The sequence below is a fragment of the Pristis pectinata genome, chromosome 10 (assembly GCF_009764475.1).
Source record: "Pristis pectinata isolate sPriPec2 chromosome 10, sPriPec2.1.pri, whole genome shotgun sequence".
In the NCBI taxonomy this organism is placed as follows: domain Eukaryota; kingdom Metazoa; phylum Chordata; class Chondrichthyes; order Rhinopristiformes; family Pristidae; genus Pristis; species Pristis pectinata.
The window spans coordinates 12,490,057-12,510,629 of NC_067414.1; the positions used below are offsets into that span (position 1 = coordinate 12,490,057).

General features: G+C 42.2%; 1 protein-coding gene across 1 annotated transcript in view; it reads left to right on the forward strand.

The window, feature by feature from the left end:
- gnpat (glyceronephosphate O-acyltransferase) overlaps positions 1-20,573 on the forward strand; it is a 36,376-nt gene that overhangs the window by 5,117 nt on the left and 10,686 nt on the right. Inside the window, 9 exon segments of the mRNA XM_052024543.1 lie at positions 6,590-6,781; positions 7,424-7,600; positions 8,916-9,045; positions 9,179-9,306; positions 16,396-16,471; positions 18,608-18,726; positions 18,728-18,760; positions 18,856-18,986; positions 19,549-19,772. Of these exon segments, the coding sequence (XP_051880503.1) occupies positions 6,590-6,781; positions 7,424-7,600; positions 8,916-9,045; positions 9,179-9,306; positions 16,396-16,471; positions 18,608-18,726; positions 18,728-18,760; positions 18,856-18,986; positions 19,549-19,772 (1,210 nt within the window).

Sequence of the window (20,573 nt, forward strand, 5' to 3'; positions counted from 1 at the left end):
AGGTTGTTGTCATGACACCATGTCACTGGGTTCTCTATCTCCTTCCTGTACTCAGATTCATTGTTATTCGAGATTTGACATGATGGTGTCATTTGCGAACTTGTAGATGGAGTTGGAGCAGAATCTGGCCACACAGTCGTGAGTGTATGGGGAGTAAAGTAGGGAGCTGGGGACCAAACCGTGTGGGGCAGTAGTGTTGGGGATAATCGTGGCAGAGGTGTTGCTGCCAATCTTTACTGATTGCGATCTGTTGATTGGAAAGTTAAGGTTCCAGTTGTAAAGGGAGGTGTTGAGTCCCAGTTTTGGGAGTTTGGAGATGGATTTGCTTGGAATTAGGGTCTTAAAGGTGGAGCTGTAGTCAATAAATGGTATCCTGAGGTGGGTGTCTTTATTATCCAGATGCTCCAGAGATGAGTGTAGGGCCAGGGAGATGGCATGGATGTGTTTTGGCTGTAGGTGAATTGCAGTGGGTTGAGGTTGCTTGGGAGGCTGGAACTGATGTGTGCTCTTCATGATGGTCGATGTCAGGGCTACGGGGCAGTAGTCATTAAGGCACGTTACCTTATTTTTCTTTGGTACCTTATTTAAGAAGTGGTCTTTTTAAATTAGGTGGGAACCTCAGATTGAAGGTTGATAGGGTTCTTTGAGGAGGTGACCAGGAAGATTGATGAGGGTAGTGCAGTAGATGTGGTCTACATGGATTTTAGTAAGGCACTTCACAAGGTTCCACGTAGTAGCCTTCTTCAGAAGGTCAGAGGCCAAGGGATCCAGGGGGGCTTGGCCGTGTAGATTCAGAATTGGCTTGCCTGTAGAAAGCAGAGGGTTGTGGTAGAGGGAGTGCATTTGGATTGGAGAGCTGTGACTAGTGGTGTCCCACAGGGATCGGTTCTGGGACCTCTACTTTTTGTGATATTTATTAATGACTTAGATGAGGGGGTGGAAGGGTGGGTTAGCAAGTTTGCAGATGCCACAAAGATCGGTGGTGTTGTGGATAGTGTGGAGGGTTGTCGAAGCTTACAGAGGGATATTGATAGGATGCAGAGCTGGGCTGAGGAGTGGCAGATGGAGTTCAATCCGGAGAAGTGTGAGGTGGTACACTTTGGAAGGACTAACTCCAGGGCAGAATACAAGGTTAATGGTAGGATTTTGGGCAGTGTGGAGGAGCAGAGGGATCTGGGGGTTCATATCCACAGATCACTGGAAGTTGCCTCACAAGTGGATAGGGTAGTTAAGAAAGCTTATGGGATGTTAGCATTCATAAATCGTGGGATTGAGTTTAAGAGCCGCGAAGTAATGATGCAGCTTTACAAAACTCTGGTTAGGCCACACTTGGAGTACTGTGTCCAGTTCTGGTCGCCTCATTATAATAAAGGATGTGGAAGCATTGGTAAGAGTGCAGAGGAGATTTACCTGGATGCTGCCTGGATTAGAGAGTATGGATTATGAGGAGAGACTAAAGGAGCTAAGGCTTTACTCATTGGAGAGAAGGAGGATGAGGGGAGACATGATAGAGGTATACAAAATATTAAGAGGAATAGATAGAGTGGACAGCCAGCGCCTCTTTCTCAGGGCACCAATGCTCAATACAAGAGGGCATGGCTTTAAGGTAATGGGTGGGAAGTTCAAGGGAGATATCAGAGGGTTGTTTTTCACCCAAAGAGTGGTTGGTGCATGAAATGCTCTGCCTGGGGTGGTGGTGGAGGCTGATATGTTGGTCAAGTTCAAGAGATTGTTAGATAAGCATATGGAGGAATTTAAAATAGAGGGATATGTGGGAGGAAGGGGTTAGATAGTCTTAAGCGAGGTTAGAAGGTCGGCACACCTTGTGGGCCAAAGGGCCTGTATTGTGCTGTATTTTTCTATGAAGTAGGGAGAGGTTAAAAATGTCTGCAAAAAAAACCTCATCAACTGACCTGCGCAGGATCTAAGGAAACAAGTGGGGACACCATCCAGGCCAGATATTTCCACGGGTTCACTCTCCGGAAGACTGATCTGATGTCTGCAGTGGTGACTGTAGGTACAGGTGCACTGGAGGCTGTCAGGGCAGGTGGTGACATTCCATTCCCCTTCTGTTCAAAATGTGCATGGAATGCATTAAACTCATCAGGAGGGGATGCGCTGTTGTCAGTGATGCTGCCTGACTTCACTTTGTAGCCCATTATAGCATGTAAGCCCTGCCACAACTGACGGCTAGTCTGGGACTCTACTTTGTACTGTATTGTCTCTCATCATCCCTGATAGCTTTATAAAGGTCGTATCTCGATTTCTTGTATAGGTCAGGGTCGCCTGATTTGAATGCCACAGTCCTGGACTTCAGTAGGGAGTGGATCTCCCAGTTCATCCATGACTTCTGGCCTGGGAACACACGGATTGACCTCTTTGGTACACAGTCCTCTACGCACTTTCTGATAAAGTCCGTGATAGTGGTGACATACTCATCTAGGCTGGCAGCTGAGTCTTTGAACATGGACCAATCTACCGACTCAATGCAGTCACGTAGAAGCCCATCAATTTCCTTAGACCAGCACTGTACGACTTTCTGTACTGGCTCCTCGTGTTTCAGTTTCTGTTTGTATGCAGGGAGGGGGAGCACAGCCTGGTAGTCTGATTTACCGAAGTGTGGGCGGGGGTTGGATCAGTAGGTGTCTTTGGTTGTGTAGCAGTGATCAACAGTGTTTGGGCCTCTGGTGGGGCAGAACACATGCTGGTAGTATTTCAGTAACACACTCTGGAAGTTGGCCTGGTTGGAGACACGGGCTTTGTTGAAGAGGGCCTTGGGGTATTCCATTTCAAGGCTGTTGATCATGTATAGCTCATTGTGTGCAGGCTTCACATCTGGTAGGGGTGGGATGTAGACTGCCATTTGGATAGCTGGAGTAAACTCATGTGGCAGGTTCTATGGGTGGTACTTCACCATTAGATATTCCAAGTCAGGTGAGCAGGAACTCGCCAGGACTGTCACGTCCGAGCAACATGTGGAGTTGATTAGTAAGCAGACCCTTTTGCGTCCTACTTTGCCTGAGGATGCCGTCCATCTGGTGAATTGGTATTGGTTTTGAGAAGCCCTCTGGTAGTATGGTGCAGTCAGGTGAGTGCAGTGTAAGGTGATCTTACAGAAACATACAAAATCCTTAAGCAGATGCCTCACAGGTGGATAGGGTGGTTAATAAAGCTTATGGGATGTTAGCATTCATAAGTCGTGGAATAGAGCCTAAGAGCCGCAAGGTGATGATGCAGCTCTGCAAAACTCTGGTTAGACCACACTTAGAGTACTGTGTCCAGTTCTGGTTGCCTCATTATAGGAAGGATGTGGAAGTGTTGGAAAGGGTGCAAAGGAGATTTACCAGGATGCTGCCTGGTTTAGAGAGTGTGCGTTATGAGGAGAGACTTAGGGAGCTAGGGCTTTACTCTTTGGAGGGAAGGAGGATGAGAGGAGACATGATAGAGGTGTACAAAATATTAAGAGGAATAGATAGACAGCCAGTGCCTCTTTCCCAGGGCACCAATGCTCAATACAAGAGGGCATAGCTTTAAAGTAATGGGTGGGAAGTTCAAGGGAGATATCAGATGGAGTTTTTTCACCCAGAGAGTGGTTGGGGCATGGAGTGCACTGCCTGTGGTAGTGGTGGAGGCAGGTACATTGGTCAAATTCAACAGATTACTAGATAAGTATATGGAGGAATTTAAAATAGAGGGATATGTGGGAGGAAGGAGTTAGATAGTCTTAGGCGAGGTTTAAAGGTTGGCACAACGTTGTGGGCCGAAAGGCCTGTATTGTGCTGTACTTTCTATGATTCTATGTTGAGATGTTTCAGATTCTTCTATTAGTGGAAACAAGAAATGTAGATAAAAGATTAGGGGGTGGTCATTTAAAACTGAGATGCCTGAGAATTCCTCACCGAGGATGATGAATCTCAGGTATTCTCTACACTGGAGGGTTGTGGGGCTAGATCATGGGAAGTAGACTTTTTTCCCCCCAAAGACCAGGGAATTGAGGGCTCTCGGATATTGGGACAGAAGAGGGCATGAGGTCTGGAGCTGGTCAGACATGATCAAATTGAATGGCAGAGCAGGCTTGAGGGACCGAGTGGCCTACTGCTGTTGTCTTACGTTCTTATCATACTGCAGATGTTGAATGGAGATGAATATCTGTTGACAACCAAATATGAAAAGGATAACCCACGGTCCCTCTTGATTGACAAAGTCAAAGGCTCTGAGATCAAAGAAGGGCAGGTGAAATGGTGGATACTGCACACTGCATTTCTCTTGGGGGTGACTCACAGTGAAGGTTGTGTCCATTGTGCATGTAGAGGGACAAAACCTACAGACCATTTCAGGGAGCAGCTCTTTGATCATCATCCAGAAATTGCATTTGCACCTCTGCAAAATTACCCAGTGCTCTCCCTGCCTCTGTTCATCTGTTGCTGAGATAACTTTCTGTGCCACTCTTACCTCTGGCCTTGAATATTTGAACATGCTCCTGAATAGTGTATCTCACTTCACTCACCATAAAACTGAGATCATGCAAAATTGTACTGCTTATGCCCCAACTCATTCTGACTCTCATCATCCATCATCAATGTGCCTGCTGAACTGTACAAGCTCCTGGTGAAGCAACATCTCATCCTAATGTTCAGATCTCTCCATGGTCCTGTCCTTTCCAATGTCTGTAATGTTAACCTTATAATCATCCAAGATATTTGTCCACCCCACAAATATTGGTAACTGTTAAATTGGTTTAATATTGTCACATATACCGAGGTACAGTGGAAAAATTTTTTTTTGCATGACATCCATACAAATTTCATCACATCAGTAAATTGAGGTGGTACAAGGGAAAAGCAATAACAGAATGCAGAATATTGTAGCGGTTAGCGTAACGCTATTACAGCGCCAGCGACCCGGGTTCAATTCCGGCCACTGTCAGTAAGGAGTTTGTACGTCCTCCCCGTGTTTGCGAGGGTTTCCTCCGGGTGCTCTGGTTTCCTCCCACATTCCAAAGATGTACAGGTTAGGAAGTTGTGGGCGTGCTATGTTGGCGCAGGAAGCGTGGCGACACTTGTGGGCTGCCCCCAGAATATTCTATGCAAAAGGTGCATTTCACTGTATGTTTTGATGTACATGTGACTAATAAAGAAATCTTATCTAGTGTTACAGTTACAGAGAAAGTACAGTGTAGGCAGACAATAAGATGCAAGCCCATGATGAGGTAGATTATGAGGTCAAGGGTCCATCTTGTATAAGAGGTCAGTTCAATAGTCTTACAAATAGTGGGATAGAAGCTGTCCTTGAGCCTGGTGGTATGTGCTTTCAGGCTTTTGTATCTCCTGCCTGATAGGAGGGGGGAGAAGAGAGAATGTCTGGGTTGGGGTGTGTCTTTGGCTATGTTGGCTGCTTTACTGAGGCAGGAAGAAGCATAGAGTCCATGGAGGGGAGGCTGGTTTTCATGATGTGCTGAGCTGTGTCCACAACTCTCTGTAGTTTCTTTCAGCCCTGGACAGAGCATTTGCCATACCAAGCCGTGATGCATCCAGATAGGATGCTTTCTGTGGTGAATTTATAAAATTGGTGAGGGTCAACAGGGACATGCTGAATTCCTTTAGCCTTCCAAGGAAGTAGAGGTGCTGAGGCACTTTCTTGGCCATGGCATGTACGTGGTTGAACCAGGACAAGCTGTTGTGCTGCCTAGATCCTGTGTGGAATTAACTGCCAGAACCTCCCAATTCTTTCCTACTTTCTTCTGCTATGATGCTCCTTAAAATTCATTTCCTCGATTTTTCCTTTTTTGTTCTGCCCCATTATGTACTTATGTGGATTGACTTGTTTGTTTAAACACTTTTTGTGTAATACCTTCATGTTTTTGCTGAATTAATAGTATTAATGAAAGTGTTTTCAGGTTGAAAAGTAAGGGATTGGAATATCTGTAATTGTACATAGATGTATAGCACAGGAGTAGGGCACTTGACTCAACCAGCCTCTGCTGGATTCTTTGTCAAGATATTTGAGGTACATATATTGGTTTTCAGTACTCTTGGTGGTTTCAGTACTCTTGGTGGAAACTTTGTTTATCTTTATCATTAGCAAGACGTCAACAATATAAAGAAGTTTACAAGTTGCTAACAGGAAATCTACTCTACTTCATGTGACATCATAGCCAATATTTCAGTTGATAAGATTTCTTTATTAGTCAAAACACACAGTGAAATGCATCTTTTGTGTAGAGTGTTCTGGGTGCAGCCCGCAAGTGTCGCCACGCTTCTGGCACCAACATAGCATGCCCACAACTTCCTAATCCGTATGTCTTGGCAACTTCTTTGGATTTTGTAATAGCGTAACGCTAACCACGACACTACCGTGTTGAACACTTTTGCAATTTGTTTAAGAACTTAATGTCTGATTGAGCATCAACCAAAATAATTTAAGTGCACCTTGGTGCTTGAGCGCACTAGCCCTTCAGTTTTTAGGACCATACAGTGCAACCAGTGCAGAATACTTACTTTACGAATGTATGATCTCTTAGAACTTGAACCAGTAACTGGATTTGTAAATGAATTTCACTCTAGTTTTAATTTACATTTTTGAATCACAGCAGAAGGATACAGCACTGAATAAAAGAGGGAGATTTGAAGATTTGATGGAAGAGCGCAGGGAGAGTAGTGATCTGAAATATGCCATGCGATGTTACACTCCAGTGGTTTACAAGGACCTTGTGCCCCGTACACCCAGTGCTCTTAGGAGTGTCGTGTTGAAATCTGATCCAGTGCAATATGTCGTCAAACAGGTATGAGTAAATGTTAGGATTTAGGTTAATTAAGATTGTGGAACAGTCAGCTGTCTACCTGGTGTCACAATTAAAAGAAGAAAATGGACATCCTGAGGATCCTAATATTAAACTGGGGGGTTATGGGGGGACAGAATTTGCCAAAACAAAAGGACACAAAATAACTGTAACAAAGAAGATAATGGCATTCAATTGTGAGAAATCCCCATGACTGAACGCTTTAAGGATTTTAAAGGAATTGATGTGCATAATGCAGATGCCCTAATTATAATCCGTCAGACGTGGATAATTGTGAGTATACCTTCACTGCTTTAAAGAAGGTTAAGAGAAATCATACAATTATAAATCACAATAAACTAATCTAATCTAATCAGTTAGTATAAAGTTAGTTAGTATAAACTGTAAATTTTCCACTGAATATGATTAATTAATCTTCCCCGAACAATTTCTGTGTATTTCACTAGTCCTCCAATTAACTGGAGAGGAAACAGGCCACTTGGAAACATCACCTTCAAAGGCAGATTCTTTGTACTTTTTACTTGCTACGGTAAAAGATTTCTTGTCCAAGCAGGGAAGTATTTGGGGTTGTTGAAAATTGCCTGTGTAAAACTTGATGTTGTTGAAATTTTGTTTTACCTCTAGCTAGCAAAAGAAACTGGTGAATCTACAGATATCATCAACGATGAAGCGGCCGACATTTTGGAGAAGATGGGCCACGGTCTTCGCTTAAGTGTTGTACGATTCTTTGCATTCACTCTGAGCAAAATCTTTAAAGCCCTTTTTCAGAAAGTACATGTGAATGAAGAAGGAATTCAGAAGGTTAGTTTTGTCCTTTGTAATATTGTCATGCAGTAACTTTTTGCAAATATTTCTACTGAAATATAATTTTGCTAATATTTAACACAGTATAGCAGTGAGATAAACTTGGGGTTGCCCAGAGGAAATAAACTTTTTTTTCAAAAATAAGCCCATGTTTCATTTTTTGCATCTTTACTTTTCTGAAGAATATCACTGTGCTGGGCATGATTTCATGAATGATAAACTTTGTTCATAGTAACGTTCTGTAGAGTAAAGGATCCCCCTCAGAAAGAGAAATCATAGTAGAATTTCACATTTAGTTTCGGGGAGAAACTATTTGGTCTGAAACTATTGTCCTAAACTTAAATAAAGGCAATAATATTGGTAAGGACAGAGTCATTTAAAGTGGACTAGAAAAGGTTAAGGTGATAGATCAGCAGTGGCAGACCTTTCAAGAAAAGTTTCATAAGTCTCTGCAAAGGTATATTCCAGTGAGAAAGAGAGGCTCTTTGAGAAGGATTCACCTTCCCTGGCTGACTATGGAAGTTACAGATGGTATCAAATTGAAAGTAAAGGCATATGATGTTGCAAGGATTATTGGTAAGGCAAATGATTGGGAAGTTTTTAGAAAACAGGAAGGGATGATTTTAAAAATTGTAAAGAAGAAGAAGCTGGAGTCAGACAGAATGGAAATGGGACAGCCCACAGTGTTGGCACCAACGATCAAGTATCTATCTTCACCAATCACATCTTTCCTCTCACACCTCTATCAACTTGCCCTTGTCCCACACTATTGGCAATATACAGAAGCCAGTGCACCTACCAGCCAAAATGCCTTTGGTTTGTGGGAGGAAACTGGAGAACCTGAAGGAAATCTATGTGGTGACAGGGTGAATGTATAAACTCCACATAGTATTCAAGGTCAGGATTGAACCCAGGTTGCTGGAGCTATTAGATCAATGTGGATTCAGTGGATGGAACGTATTTGAGCAGATGTATTTCTTCCTTAAATGCACTATATAAATGTCGATAATCAACGTTGTATTTTCTCCCCAGCCCTCCCAGTGTTGGGATCTTGTCACGACCTTCATGATGTGGTGAACGTATCCAACCAGCTTCCTCTCTGCTGTTTAGACAGCATCCTCCAGTCTGAGGAACTACCTTCCCACAATAATAATTCCTTTAGAATATCAAAATGCTGCTTCTTAGAAGTAAATCTACTTTCCTGTAGCATGTTAAAAAAACTCTCGTGCCATATTTTAGTGAACAATTTTTCTTTAAAATGTGACTTGAGTGTATTAAATAAGGATCTGAGATTGTTGATGTTCTTTTTCAGCTCCATCAGGCTATTCAAGAATATCCAGTTGTTCTGCTGCCAAGCCATCGCAGCTACATAGACTTCCTCATGTTGTCATACATAATGTACACCTATGACCTCTCCTTGCCAGTCATTGCTGCTGGAATGGGCAAGTACCAATTTTAATGTAGAAGCTGTGCATAATGAAGTTAATTGGTATATAAAGAGTTGAATAGGGCTCAACTTAACAACTTTTCTTTCTAATGATCTTTAATTGAACAACTATTCTGCTTCCTCTTCAGATTTTATGGGAATGAAAATAGTCGGTGAAATGCTGAGGATGTCAGGTGCTTTTTTCATTCGACGCTCGTTTGGAGGAGATAGACTTTATTGGGCAGTTTTCTCTGAATATGTGAAAACAATTCTCCGGGTCAGTATTGTGTTTACTACTGATGTACTCAAGTATTCTTCTATAAATATTGAGTTTTTACAATGTGATCCATTTGCTATTGAAATATTAATATTGAAATTCCCATTAAACAGTAATGCTATTGCAGTATATCTTAGTGAATTAATCTTCCTGTGTTAGAACATAGAAGAGCACAGCACAGTATGGGCCCTTCAGCCCACGACATTGTGCCGACCTATATAAACACCTACTCCCTGATCAATCTAACCCTTCCCTCCTACACAGCCCATAATTCTCCATTTTTTTCTTACTTCTATGTGCCTATCTAAGAGTCTTTTAAATGTTCCTATTGTATCAGCCTCTACCACCACCCCTAACGGTGCATTCCAGGCACCCATCACTTTCTGTGCTTTAAAAAAAAAACCTGCCTCTGACATCTCCACTAAGCTTTCCTCCTCTAAGCGTAAACTGATGTCCTCTGGCATTGGCCACTGCTGCCCTGGGGAAAAGATACTGGTTATCCCCTCTATCTATGCCCCTCATAATCTTGTACATCTCTATCAAGTCGCCTGGCATCCTGCGTTGCTCCAAAGAGAAAAGCCCAAGCTTGCTCAACCTTTCCTCATAAGATATGTTCTCTAATCCAGGCAGCATCCTGGTAAATCTCCTCTGCACCCTCTCTAAAGCTTCCATATCCTTATTAATGAGATGACCAGAACTGAACACAATCCTCTAAGTGTGGTCTAACCAAAGTTTTATCTAGCTGCAACATGACTTCCTGACTCTTATACTCAATGCCCCGACCAATGAAGGCAAGCATGCCATACACCTTCTTTATCACCCTATCTACTTGAGTTGCCACTTTCAGGGAGCTATGGATTTGGATCCCAAGATCCCTCTGTTCCTCCGCACTGCTAAGAATCCTGCCATTAACCATGTACTCCACTTCATACTTTTCCAGACTGAACTCCACCTGTCACTTCTCTGTCCTGCATCCTGTCTATATCCTGTTGTAACCTACGACAACCTTCTACACTATCCACAACCCCTCCAACCTTCATGTCATCTGCAAGACTAACATTTAAAAAATTATAGCACAGGAAGGCTCCTTCACAAAAGTAGAATTAAGCTGATTGTGATTCTGCTAGATCAATGCTAGTGTAGCTAAGGGAGAATATGAAGAATCCTTCTCAAATTTGGCTCTCTTCAGAAGTTTATACGTCCTTTATTTGCCTCATGATGACATGCAAGCCATGATCCATTGGGACTTGTACCAGTGCATGTGGGTTCAGCGAGGCTCCACAGTCCCTCTTCTCAATCTTCTTTGTTGCAGTACAGCACCTCTCCTTCAACAAGCGTCCTGCTGGAGTGGAGTTGGGGCAAATAGTAAACTTTGCAGTATTTGCTCCAGAAGTAAGATCATTCCAACTTCATTCATGCATTTAAAATAAATAAATGTGCTTAGAACATAGAACAGTACAGCACAGGAACAGTCCCTTCAGCCCAGAATGGCTCTGTCGACCATGATGCTAGATTAAACTAATCCCATCTGCCTGCACGTGATCCATATCCTGCCATTCCCTGCATGTTCATGTGTCTGTCTAAATGCCTCTTAAACTCCACTATCATACCGACTTCCACCACCACCACCCCTAGCAGCTCATTCTGGGCATGTACTACTCTCTGTGTAAAAAGAAAACTTGCCCCGCTCATCTCATTTAAATTTTCCCCCTCTCACCTTAAAGCTATGCCCTCTAGTATTTAACATTTCTAACCTGGAGAAAAAGGCTCTATCTACCCTATACTTTCATACCTTTATAAACTTCTATCAGGTCTCCCCTCAGCCTCTGATGCTCCAGAGAAAACAATCCAAGTTTGTCCAATCTCTCCTTATAGCTAACACTTTAATCCAGGCAGCATCCTGGTAAGCCTCTTCTGAACCCTCTCTAAAGCCTCCACATCCTTCCTGTAATGGGGTGACCAGATCAGCACACACAACTCCATTGTGGCCTAACCAAAGTTTTATATAGCTACAACATGACTTCCTGACTCTTGTACTCAGTGCCCTGACCAATGAAGGCAAGCATGCCATACACCTTCTTTACCACCCTATCTACTTGTGTTACACCCACCCGGGACATTCTCTCTTCTCTCCTCTTCCATCGGGTAGAAGATACAGGAGTCTGAAGGCACGTACCACCAGACTTAAGGACAGCTTCTACCCCACTGTGATAAGACTATTGAACAGTTCCCTTGTACAATGAGATGGACTATGACCTCACGATCCACCTTGTTGTGACCTCGCACCTTATTGCACTGCACTTTCTCTGTAGCTGTAACACTTCACTCTGTTATTGTTTTTACCTGTACTACATCAATGCACTCTGTACTGACTCAGTGTAACTGCACTGTGTAATGAATTGACCTGTACGATCAGTTCGTAAGACCTCGGTACAAGTGACAATAATATACCAATACCACTTTCAGGGAGCTATGGATTTGGACCCCAAGATCCCTCTGTATGTCAGTGCTTATTAAGGGTCCTGCCATTATACTTTCCCCTTGGATTTGACCTCCCAAAGTGCAACACCACACACTTGCCTGGATTAAACTCCTGTCAGCTATTTTCTCTGCACATATCTGCAACTGATTTATATCCTGCTGTATCTTTTGACAACCACTTTCACTATCCATGACTATGCACACTCCAAGACATTGACTCCTTCATTGAAGTATGAGGGGCCTTAACAGGAAACATCCCAAAGACAAAGGTCCTCCACCAACTTGCCCCTGCTGCACAGGATGCCCCCGACAATCAAGATCCATGAACAAGTCCCTGGGAAAACATAGATCACTTTCCGTTCCTCAGGAGCCACCTCTCAGCAAAGGCAGATGTCAGTGACGAAATTCACCACTACATCCAGTGCACCAGCATAGCCTTTGGCCAACTGAGGAACAGTACATTCAAGCCCAGGACCTCAATCCTGGAATCAGGAGGGTGATATCACTCATTGTGTACTGAGTGATATCACCCTCCTGCATGCTTTAGAGATCTACAACTTGTAGCAGGCATCTCAAAACAATGGACAGGTGCCACCATTGCTGTCTCTGCAAAATCTTCCAAATCTATTGGCAGCATAGGTGAAGCAATGTCAGTGCCCTTTCCGAAGCCAGTGTCCTATGCATCGAGCCTCTGTCTGTGCTCATTTGGTTCCAGTGGTCAGGCCATATTGTTTGTATGCCTGACACCAGACTCCTGAACAAGTGCTCCACCCCAAGCTCCTGTTATGGCAAGAGATGTCAAGGAGAGCAAAGAAAGCTTTTCAAGGACGTTCTCAATTTCTCCTTGTAAAATGAAGAAAGTAACATCCTTACCAACTCGTGAGAATACCCATCTGATGAATGCTGAAAATGGGGAAGGAGCATCCAGGAAGGCTAAGTTCGTTGATTCTCCATGACAATAGTACACAAAGGCCATGCACAAAAAGTGGCAAGTGTGCACAATTTCCCAAGCAATTTGTCAACTCAACCTGCCCTATTTGTGGCAGAGTTTGCAGTTCCCACTTACGACTTCAACCCTCAGAACTGACATGAAAGGAAATCCTCTTCAACCCTGAAGGACTACGTTTAAAATTAATCCTACTGCTTCTCTCTCTCCCAAAAGCCTAGCAATTTGCCTCTGCTTTAACTTTCATCTACTCTTACTGTGCCAAAGCATGCTATGGTTCAGTGCCCCTTTATACAACTAAATGGTTCCCAAACTGTCTGGCAATGTTAAATTAACTTACTAATTCTGAGATCCCAATCAGGAAATGTTCTTAATCAGCATATGAAAACCTTTGGAATTTAGAACATTAAATCTCTTGTAGTTATTATATAGAAATAATATCCTACACAATGCACAACTCTACTTTCTCCATAGAAAGAAAGAGGGGCAACGGGCAATAGAATGATTTTTGAGAAACCTTGAGGTTTTTGATACCAGTGAGGGAAGTGACAAGCTGATGATGCTGATAGTGGGGTTTCTAGGGGATATGTGTGAGGGTCTTGACTAAGCTGCCACAGAAGAGGAGAATGAAAAATAGGTCAGTGTTAGAGGAATAATGATTACTCATAAGAAGTTGTTGGTGGTTAGTGGCCTGTAGGGAGGTTTGAAGGTGGTGTGAGAATTGTAAAGTTGATTTCCTTTACACAGCTACTGGAACTTGCCAAAGGCACGTGATTAGAAATGCAGATGAGACAACGGGTTGGAGCATTTTCCGTTTAATGGAGGATAGAGCTGGGAAATAGGCGAGCATTGGAAAAAACTGTGTGAGGAGTCAGTGACAAAGGAAAAGGATAGTGTAGGAGGTGGGTGATGCTTTAAAGATAGGGAAATGTGGTGCTGGGGGTGGTGAGATTAGTAAAGAGAGGATGAGATCAAGCAGTAAGGTTCTGACATTAAGCAAGTTTTAGCTCAGCAGTCAGAGCAGAAACTTGGAGGAGGTGCAACAAACCTGGGGTCCCGATTTCTTGCTTCCAGGTTATGCCACCAAGAATGTGCCACCTTGTGAATAATAATCAATAGGGGACCAAGAATAGATTTTCAGATGCCCAGAAGCAATGGCAACTGCAGGAGGTAACATAATGTTTGTCTTATGACACTGAAACCCAGCAGAGGGCTGTATCATGGAACAGAAGTGTTCAAGGGAGTTGTGTCAAAAGCAGTGGGGATTTCAAGTTAGTTCAGGAGGCGCAATGAGCTTTCATCCTGCAGTTTTGTCCTTAAGGGTGCTGTTGGTGGGAGTGAGAGTAGTTGTAAGCTGTAGCGATAGAGCTGAAGAATAGAAACCAGTTGATGCCGTGATCATAACTGAGAAGGGGGATGTTGACTGGTGAGAAGCTTGTAAAGGTGATGTGGACAAACTAAATCAATGATACTGTGGGTGAAGGAGGAACAGCAGTGGCATAATGAGAGTCTGGCGTGTAGAGAGGCAGAAAAATGAGACTTCTCATATTTGTTGTCTGGGGTGAAGGTGAAGTGTTCACTGAGAAGGACTTGACTGTTAATTGTGAAGACAGCTTCTGATTTTCTGCAAGGTGATCTCAGAACCGTGGAAAGAATTTACAAAACTCAGGTGGAGTTATATAAATGTATGAAGGCCATTCTGATTGAGTTCAAAATCCAGCCTCGCTATTATGTTAGTCATAATTGAGTTAGATGCTTTCCACTGTTCAGGGAAATGCATGGTTCAGATTAAATAACAAGTAAACTGCTTTGGACTTTGTGTAGACATTCATACTGGACGAGTAGTTTGAATTCAATTTATGTTCCCAGAGAAACTATTCAACCTTTGGTGATTATACCTGAACCAAAGTTACTCCAACCTCCAGTAACTCAGCTACAGTACATACACGATGCTACGTTTGTGCATGCTTGGAGATTGGGCTCCAAGCCGTTATCAACTTGTTCACTGAAACCTATGAGAAGAAGGTCGTTGCACTCATTATGCACAAGGCAAAGGTATTTCTCTGCTGTGCAATCGTGCCCTGTGATAAAGGTTCACAGCAAGGCCCTGTGGAAACCTTTGACCATCTTAGAAGCCACTTCTCATTGAGGGCAGGCATCAGTGGTGGAATTCGTACTTGTTTTCATTATGCCAGCACTGCCTTTGGTCAATTGAGGAAAAGGGTGTTTGAAGATAACAACAACAGACCTGACGTAAAGCTCATGGACTACTTCTGGGCAACAGTGATCCCTATTCTCCTATGTAATTCTGAGACCTGGGCTTATTGACAGCAAACACTTGAAGACTCTTGAAAGATGCTACAAATGCTATCTCTAATATCCTCCAAATCCACTGGAAAGGTAAGAACCCAATGGCAGTGTCCTCTCCCCGGCAAACATCCGCAGTGTTGAGGCCCTAGTTACATCCAGTTACTTTGGTCAAGCCATGTCGTTTACTTATCCAACATGACTCTCAAAACAGACGATCTTTTCTGAATTCTGTCATGGGGAAAAGCTTGCCAGGCAGACAGAGGAAAAAGTTCAATGGTGTGCTCAAAGCTTTCTTGGAAAATTGCAATGTCCCCACTGACACACAGAAGTCCCTGGCCCATAACCATTGAAAATGGAGAAGGAGCAGTAGGCTTGGTATTGAGATCCTGGAGGCCATACATCAGGAGCACACAGAAGCCCAAATAGCAGAAGGAACAGGCCACCTCACAAACTACCCACCCACTCGGTAGAAGTGTTTACAGCTTCCATGTTGGCCTTATCAGTCATCTTAAAGCCCTCCAAACCAGAACGGAAATCTTCTTTGACCTTGCATGACCGTCAACTATAACTCGACTACAGCTCCCATCTTCACACACAAAAAATCAGAAGTAGGGAAAAAAAATGTCCTTTATTCAATGATTTGTAAGAAGCATATTATGAAAATTCAGGAGTGGAAATAGAGCTTGTTAGAAGTCCTGTATAGCTGGATAGCAGCTGTTTGGTGAAGGCAGAATTCTCGAAAGGATCAACTGGGAAGACACTGAGAGGCTTTTAGCTAGAATTACGTGGAAAAAAAATCTCAGATTAAAGATTCTGTAACATCGGATTGAAATAAGGAGAAACCTCCCTCGGAGGGGATGTAGTTCTTTGAAATTATCCACCTCAGAGGGCTAAATGTGGTCAGTCATTGTGTATATTAAACACAGATCAATGAACTCTTGTCCATTAAGGGAATCAAGGGATGCAAGAACTGGGCAGGAAAGAATGAACAGACAAGGTCCCTCTTCTCAAGAGAAAAGAAGTTTGAGTGACCCTAATGGAAGTCTTTTCATGTAGAACTTCTGCCACAAGTAGGCTCAATGGACTGCATCACCTGCTCCCAGCCTATTTCTTGTGATAATAGAGTTTTGCTCAAAGAGTGCCATATTGGTCCTGTGATTTGCACATTTACATTGTGAAAAATCTGCACGAATAAAGTAATTGGTTCAAGCTGCCTAATAAACCTTTTGCTTCTTGGTTGCAAAAGGAAGATTCTGGTAAGAATCTTTCTCTGTATAAAAATAATTTGTTTAATTCTATTGTGTTTTCACTTCAGTCAATGCTTCTGTATTAATTTAAAATTTGTTTTTCAGAATGGTGATGCTCCTGTTGAATTCTTTGTGGAAGGGACTAGAAGTCGTACTGGAAAGTCACTGATGCCCAAATTAGGTGAGTGCAAAGGTTTGTTTTTGTGAGTATTAAAATGTTTTGATCATGTAATCCTGAATTGTGCAGGTCTAAAACGTGATGATTTTCATATTTATTCCTACTCTATTCATGATGCTTACCTACAAGAAGAGCCTTGGATTACTTGCAACCCTTCACCGTTATCTGCAAGAGCTTAGCCCCTATGCGTACATTCCACCCATCGCAACCAAGGAGTGTTGTAATGACTCGTCACTCATGATAATTGAGCTACAAACCAATCTGAAACCTAGAAATAATCTATTGCAGAAGAAAAATGTACATCAAATTAGCACTAAACCAGTGGGAGAAGCAGATAAAAGGAGTGGGAAACTGTAAAGTTAGAGAGAGATCATGCCTGGGAGCACTTCTTTGCTTCACACTGAGCAGTAGAGAACTGCCCCCAAAATGTTGTTAAGGCCAAAGTGAATGTGAAACTTTTGCAAGCAGTTGTAGTCTCGCAGCGAAAGATATTAATAAGCCATCTATCTCTTTTCCCCCCCCCCCCCCCCCCCCCCCAGTGTCTAACTGCCCTCATAAGCTACCAACCTGATGGCATGGTCTCAGCCTATCGGAAATATTCCCTTTCTCCAATCTATCCCTCCTCCATTCTCTCTAAAACTTAAAACTTTTTTTCTCTCTGCCATTTCTGACAAAGGTTCTCCAACCTGAAATATTAACTCTGTTTCTCCTTCCACAGATACTGCCTGACCCATTGAATATTTCTCGTATTTTTTACCTTTTTTTTCAGATCTCCAGCATCTGCAGTCTTTTGATTTTCATTTATTGCTAATTGATTGTTTGCACAAAGCATTTTTGCATTTCTCCACCTAGAGCAAATAATTTATTAAATTTTTCATACATGATCAGAATGTTAATTTTTTTGTAATTGCTTGCGTGACTCTGTGGTATGCAGCTGAGTGAAAACAAATATTTGTGATTCCCGTGCTGCAGTTAACGGAACCGACAATGTTAGACATTGGTCTTTATTTTCTATACAATATTAATGCGGTCTGTAATGGCAGTAATGAAATGTTGGCTGCCTTCTGATAGCACCAGCCCTCAATAACAATAGGCCTGAATTTAATCTGATTCAGCCTGTGCACAGAATGCTGATTTGATATTGGATGTTCTTTTTTTAAAATAAGAGAAAGGAAGGTGCTAACTGACTTCCCCATTTCTAACTCTCAACTTGTTAGACTGGTAGAGTTGCCTCTTATTTAAAAAAAAGAGAACTTGGATTTATAAGCATAGTTCACCGTGTCGGTGTGCCTCAAAGCACTTCAGTCAAAGAACTGATGTAATGTGGGCAATGTACCTGCTAATTTGCACACAGCTAAATCCTGGAAACAGCAAGGATACTGTCCATATCAATTTTTTAATGATAGTTAAGGGATAAATATTAGCTTGCACATCAGAGTACTCCCTTGCTTCTCTTCAGCATGGTGCCATGGGATCTATTACATTCAAATGAAAGAGCTGATGGTTTAATATCTCATAAGAGCTTCAGCGATTAGTATTCTGTCATTACACAGAAGAAACATTCTGCTTGTCTTTAGAATGGATAGAATGTGAGAATGCAACCACAGAGCCACAGTTGACACCTGTGCAAAGGTTCACTTAAACATTTTAAATACTCCTAATGTTTGGGAAATAATTTAAGTTGGTCAGAAAAATATTAACAAAACAGTTTGTGATTTCCAGCATGAGAATGGGCCAACTACATTTCAAATCATTGCAATATAATTTCATCTTTGCAATAGGGATATCAATCTGAAGGTAATTTTGATTTTTAGGAAGCAATATTTGATCTGTGGGCAACAGACAATCATCAACTTAAGTGCTTTTCAACCTTAAAAATCTTACCAGCATCGTGCTGCTTCTGCTTGGAGTTCCATGCAGTTCAGAGCCAGGCAAACGTGCCACTGGTTTAAGGCTGATAGATACAGTGTCAAGTTGCCGTCAAGTAAGTTGATTATAATTTTACAGTACATTAGTGTGGTAGAACTTGAACTTTCAATGTAACTGTGAATATTTCATGCTGTAAATAATGCTATTTAAGAATATTGTGGACAGTTGCTTTTTTTTCACTTTGCATTCTTAAAATGTTCTTTCTTATAGGACTGTTTAAACATAAGCAATCGAACCTTTTCTGATGGGGAGGTTTTGATATGTACTTAATTCCCGTAAGTATAAGCTATGACCGAATCCTGGAGGAGTCCCTCTATGCACATGAACTTTTTAGGCGTTCCAAAGCCAAAGGAATCAACTTCGGTTGTGTTCAAGTTTCTTGTTATAATGTCCTTAATTTAAGCTGTTTTCTGGAAATGTAAATGGAAGTTGGTGACCAAATTGGTTTTCTTTAATAGGGTTTGCTGAAGGCTAGGAAGATTCTAAGTGAAAACTTTGGAAGCATACATGTTTACTTTGGACAGCCTGTGTCAGTGCGATCCCTAGCAACAGGAATTGTTAGGAGATCTCATTACAATTTGTTACCCAGGTCAGTCATAAACATCTAAAGGAGCTTGTTAATAAAGTGAAACATCATAATTCTGTTTTGTAAACAGAAAATTCTGTGTGTGTTAATTGTTAGCCATTTTGTCAGACTAGACATGAGCCAGAATTGTGGAACGATATCAGAAATGGAGAAAATACTTGAAGCTGTTTATAAAAGGAGGTAGTCAATTCTCATCAAAAAAGCAAAGAGGTAGAAGAATTAGCACGATGAACATCCCCTGGTGTAACACAGGAAGGCAAACCACTTTTGCATCTTTATAACATGGTCAATCCTGGGTTGACTTGGACTAAACCAATGGCACAAATGGTTCGTACCGGTTTACTGTGGTAATAAGATCTAATTTAATCTGGTAGACATATTCATTGGAGGTTCATAACCCTCAAGGTGCAAAACACCTGAGCTTAGTACATGTGTGCATTCTGCTTGAGATAAAATTGGCCACTGTCTGCTTCCATCTGTTTATGCTTGTGCCGACTTCTGCTGCATAGGATGTTACACAAAGAAAAATCTTTTTAACATGAGATTCCTTTGAACTTTCAAACAGGCATATTCCACGAAAGCCCTCTGGAGATGTCTACAGGTTTCTTGATGATCTAGGCCATAAAATAGTAGTGCTGCAGCAGAAAAGTATGGTCATTAGTCCCTGGGTGCTGATGGCTACAGTGATCATCCAGAACCTGCCAGGCCTGACTCTGTCAGATCTTACTAGGCAGACACTGTGGCTCAAAACAATCGCAGAAACATTTGGTGCTTTCATCGACTGGCCAGGTAAGTAAAAGTTTTCTTTTATAAAATTTGTCTATTTTGATGGCACCTAATGACCCTAGCTATATTCAACCTGTACCTGTTTTACCAAGTGACAAAGCACCTTGCATGTAATATGTCAAAGCTCCACATGATACTGTTTTACAATGGATATCTTTTGCCTTCTAGAACTTTACCCGAATGATTGTTCTGACTGTAAGGGTCCAGAAAGTGTGAAACAGCCCTGTCCTATTTGCACAGGTTTCCTTTCCAGTCAGGCAGATGATGGCGACCAAGAGCAGAGACAGTAGCTGGTTACTCTGCTAACACTCCTGCAAAGAGCTCTGCTAATCTCTCTTTTTAATTGCTTTGAAATGTTCCCCTATATTACTGGCATGATGCAGGTTATTGTTGTTGAGAAGTGCACAAAACAAAAACATTTTTTATCTTGATCTCCTGCTGCAGAGGTGATTTACCTTCAATAATCACAGCCCTTTTCCTTAGCACTGGGTATGCCTGCAGACACTGAAAAGTTTTTAGTTTGCTTGATGCCCAGGGATTTCAAATATACTAGAGCTCCTTGATGCTGTGCTCGGACAAATGCTACATCAAGGGCATTCACTCCATTGCATCTCTGAAATTCAGCTCGTTAGTCCATGGTGTGGACAGATTTGTAATGGTGGTTAGAGAGTGATCGTGATGGAAACCAAACAGAGCATGAGTGAACAAATGACAGGAAGTACTAGAGAAACGAGGGACTGCAGATGCTGGAATCTAAATGAAAAACACGATGATGCTGGAGGAACTCAGCAGGCCAGGCAGCAC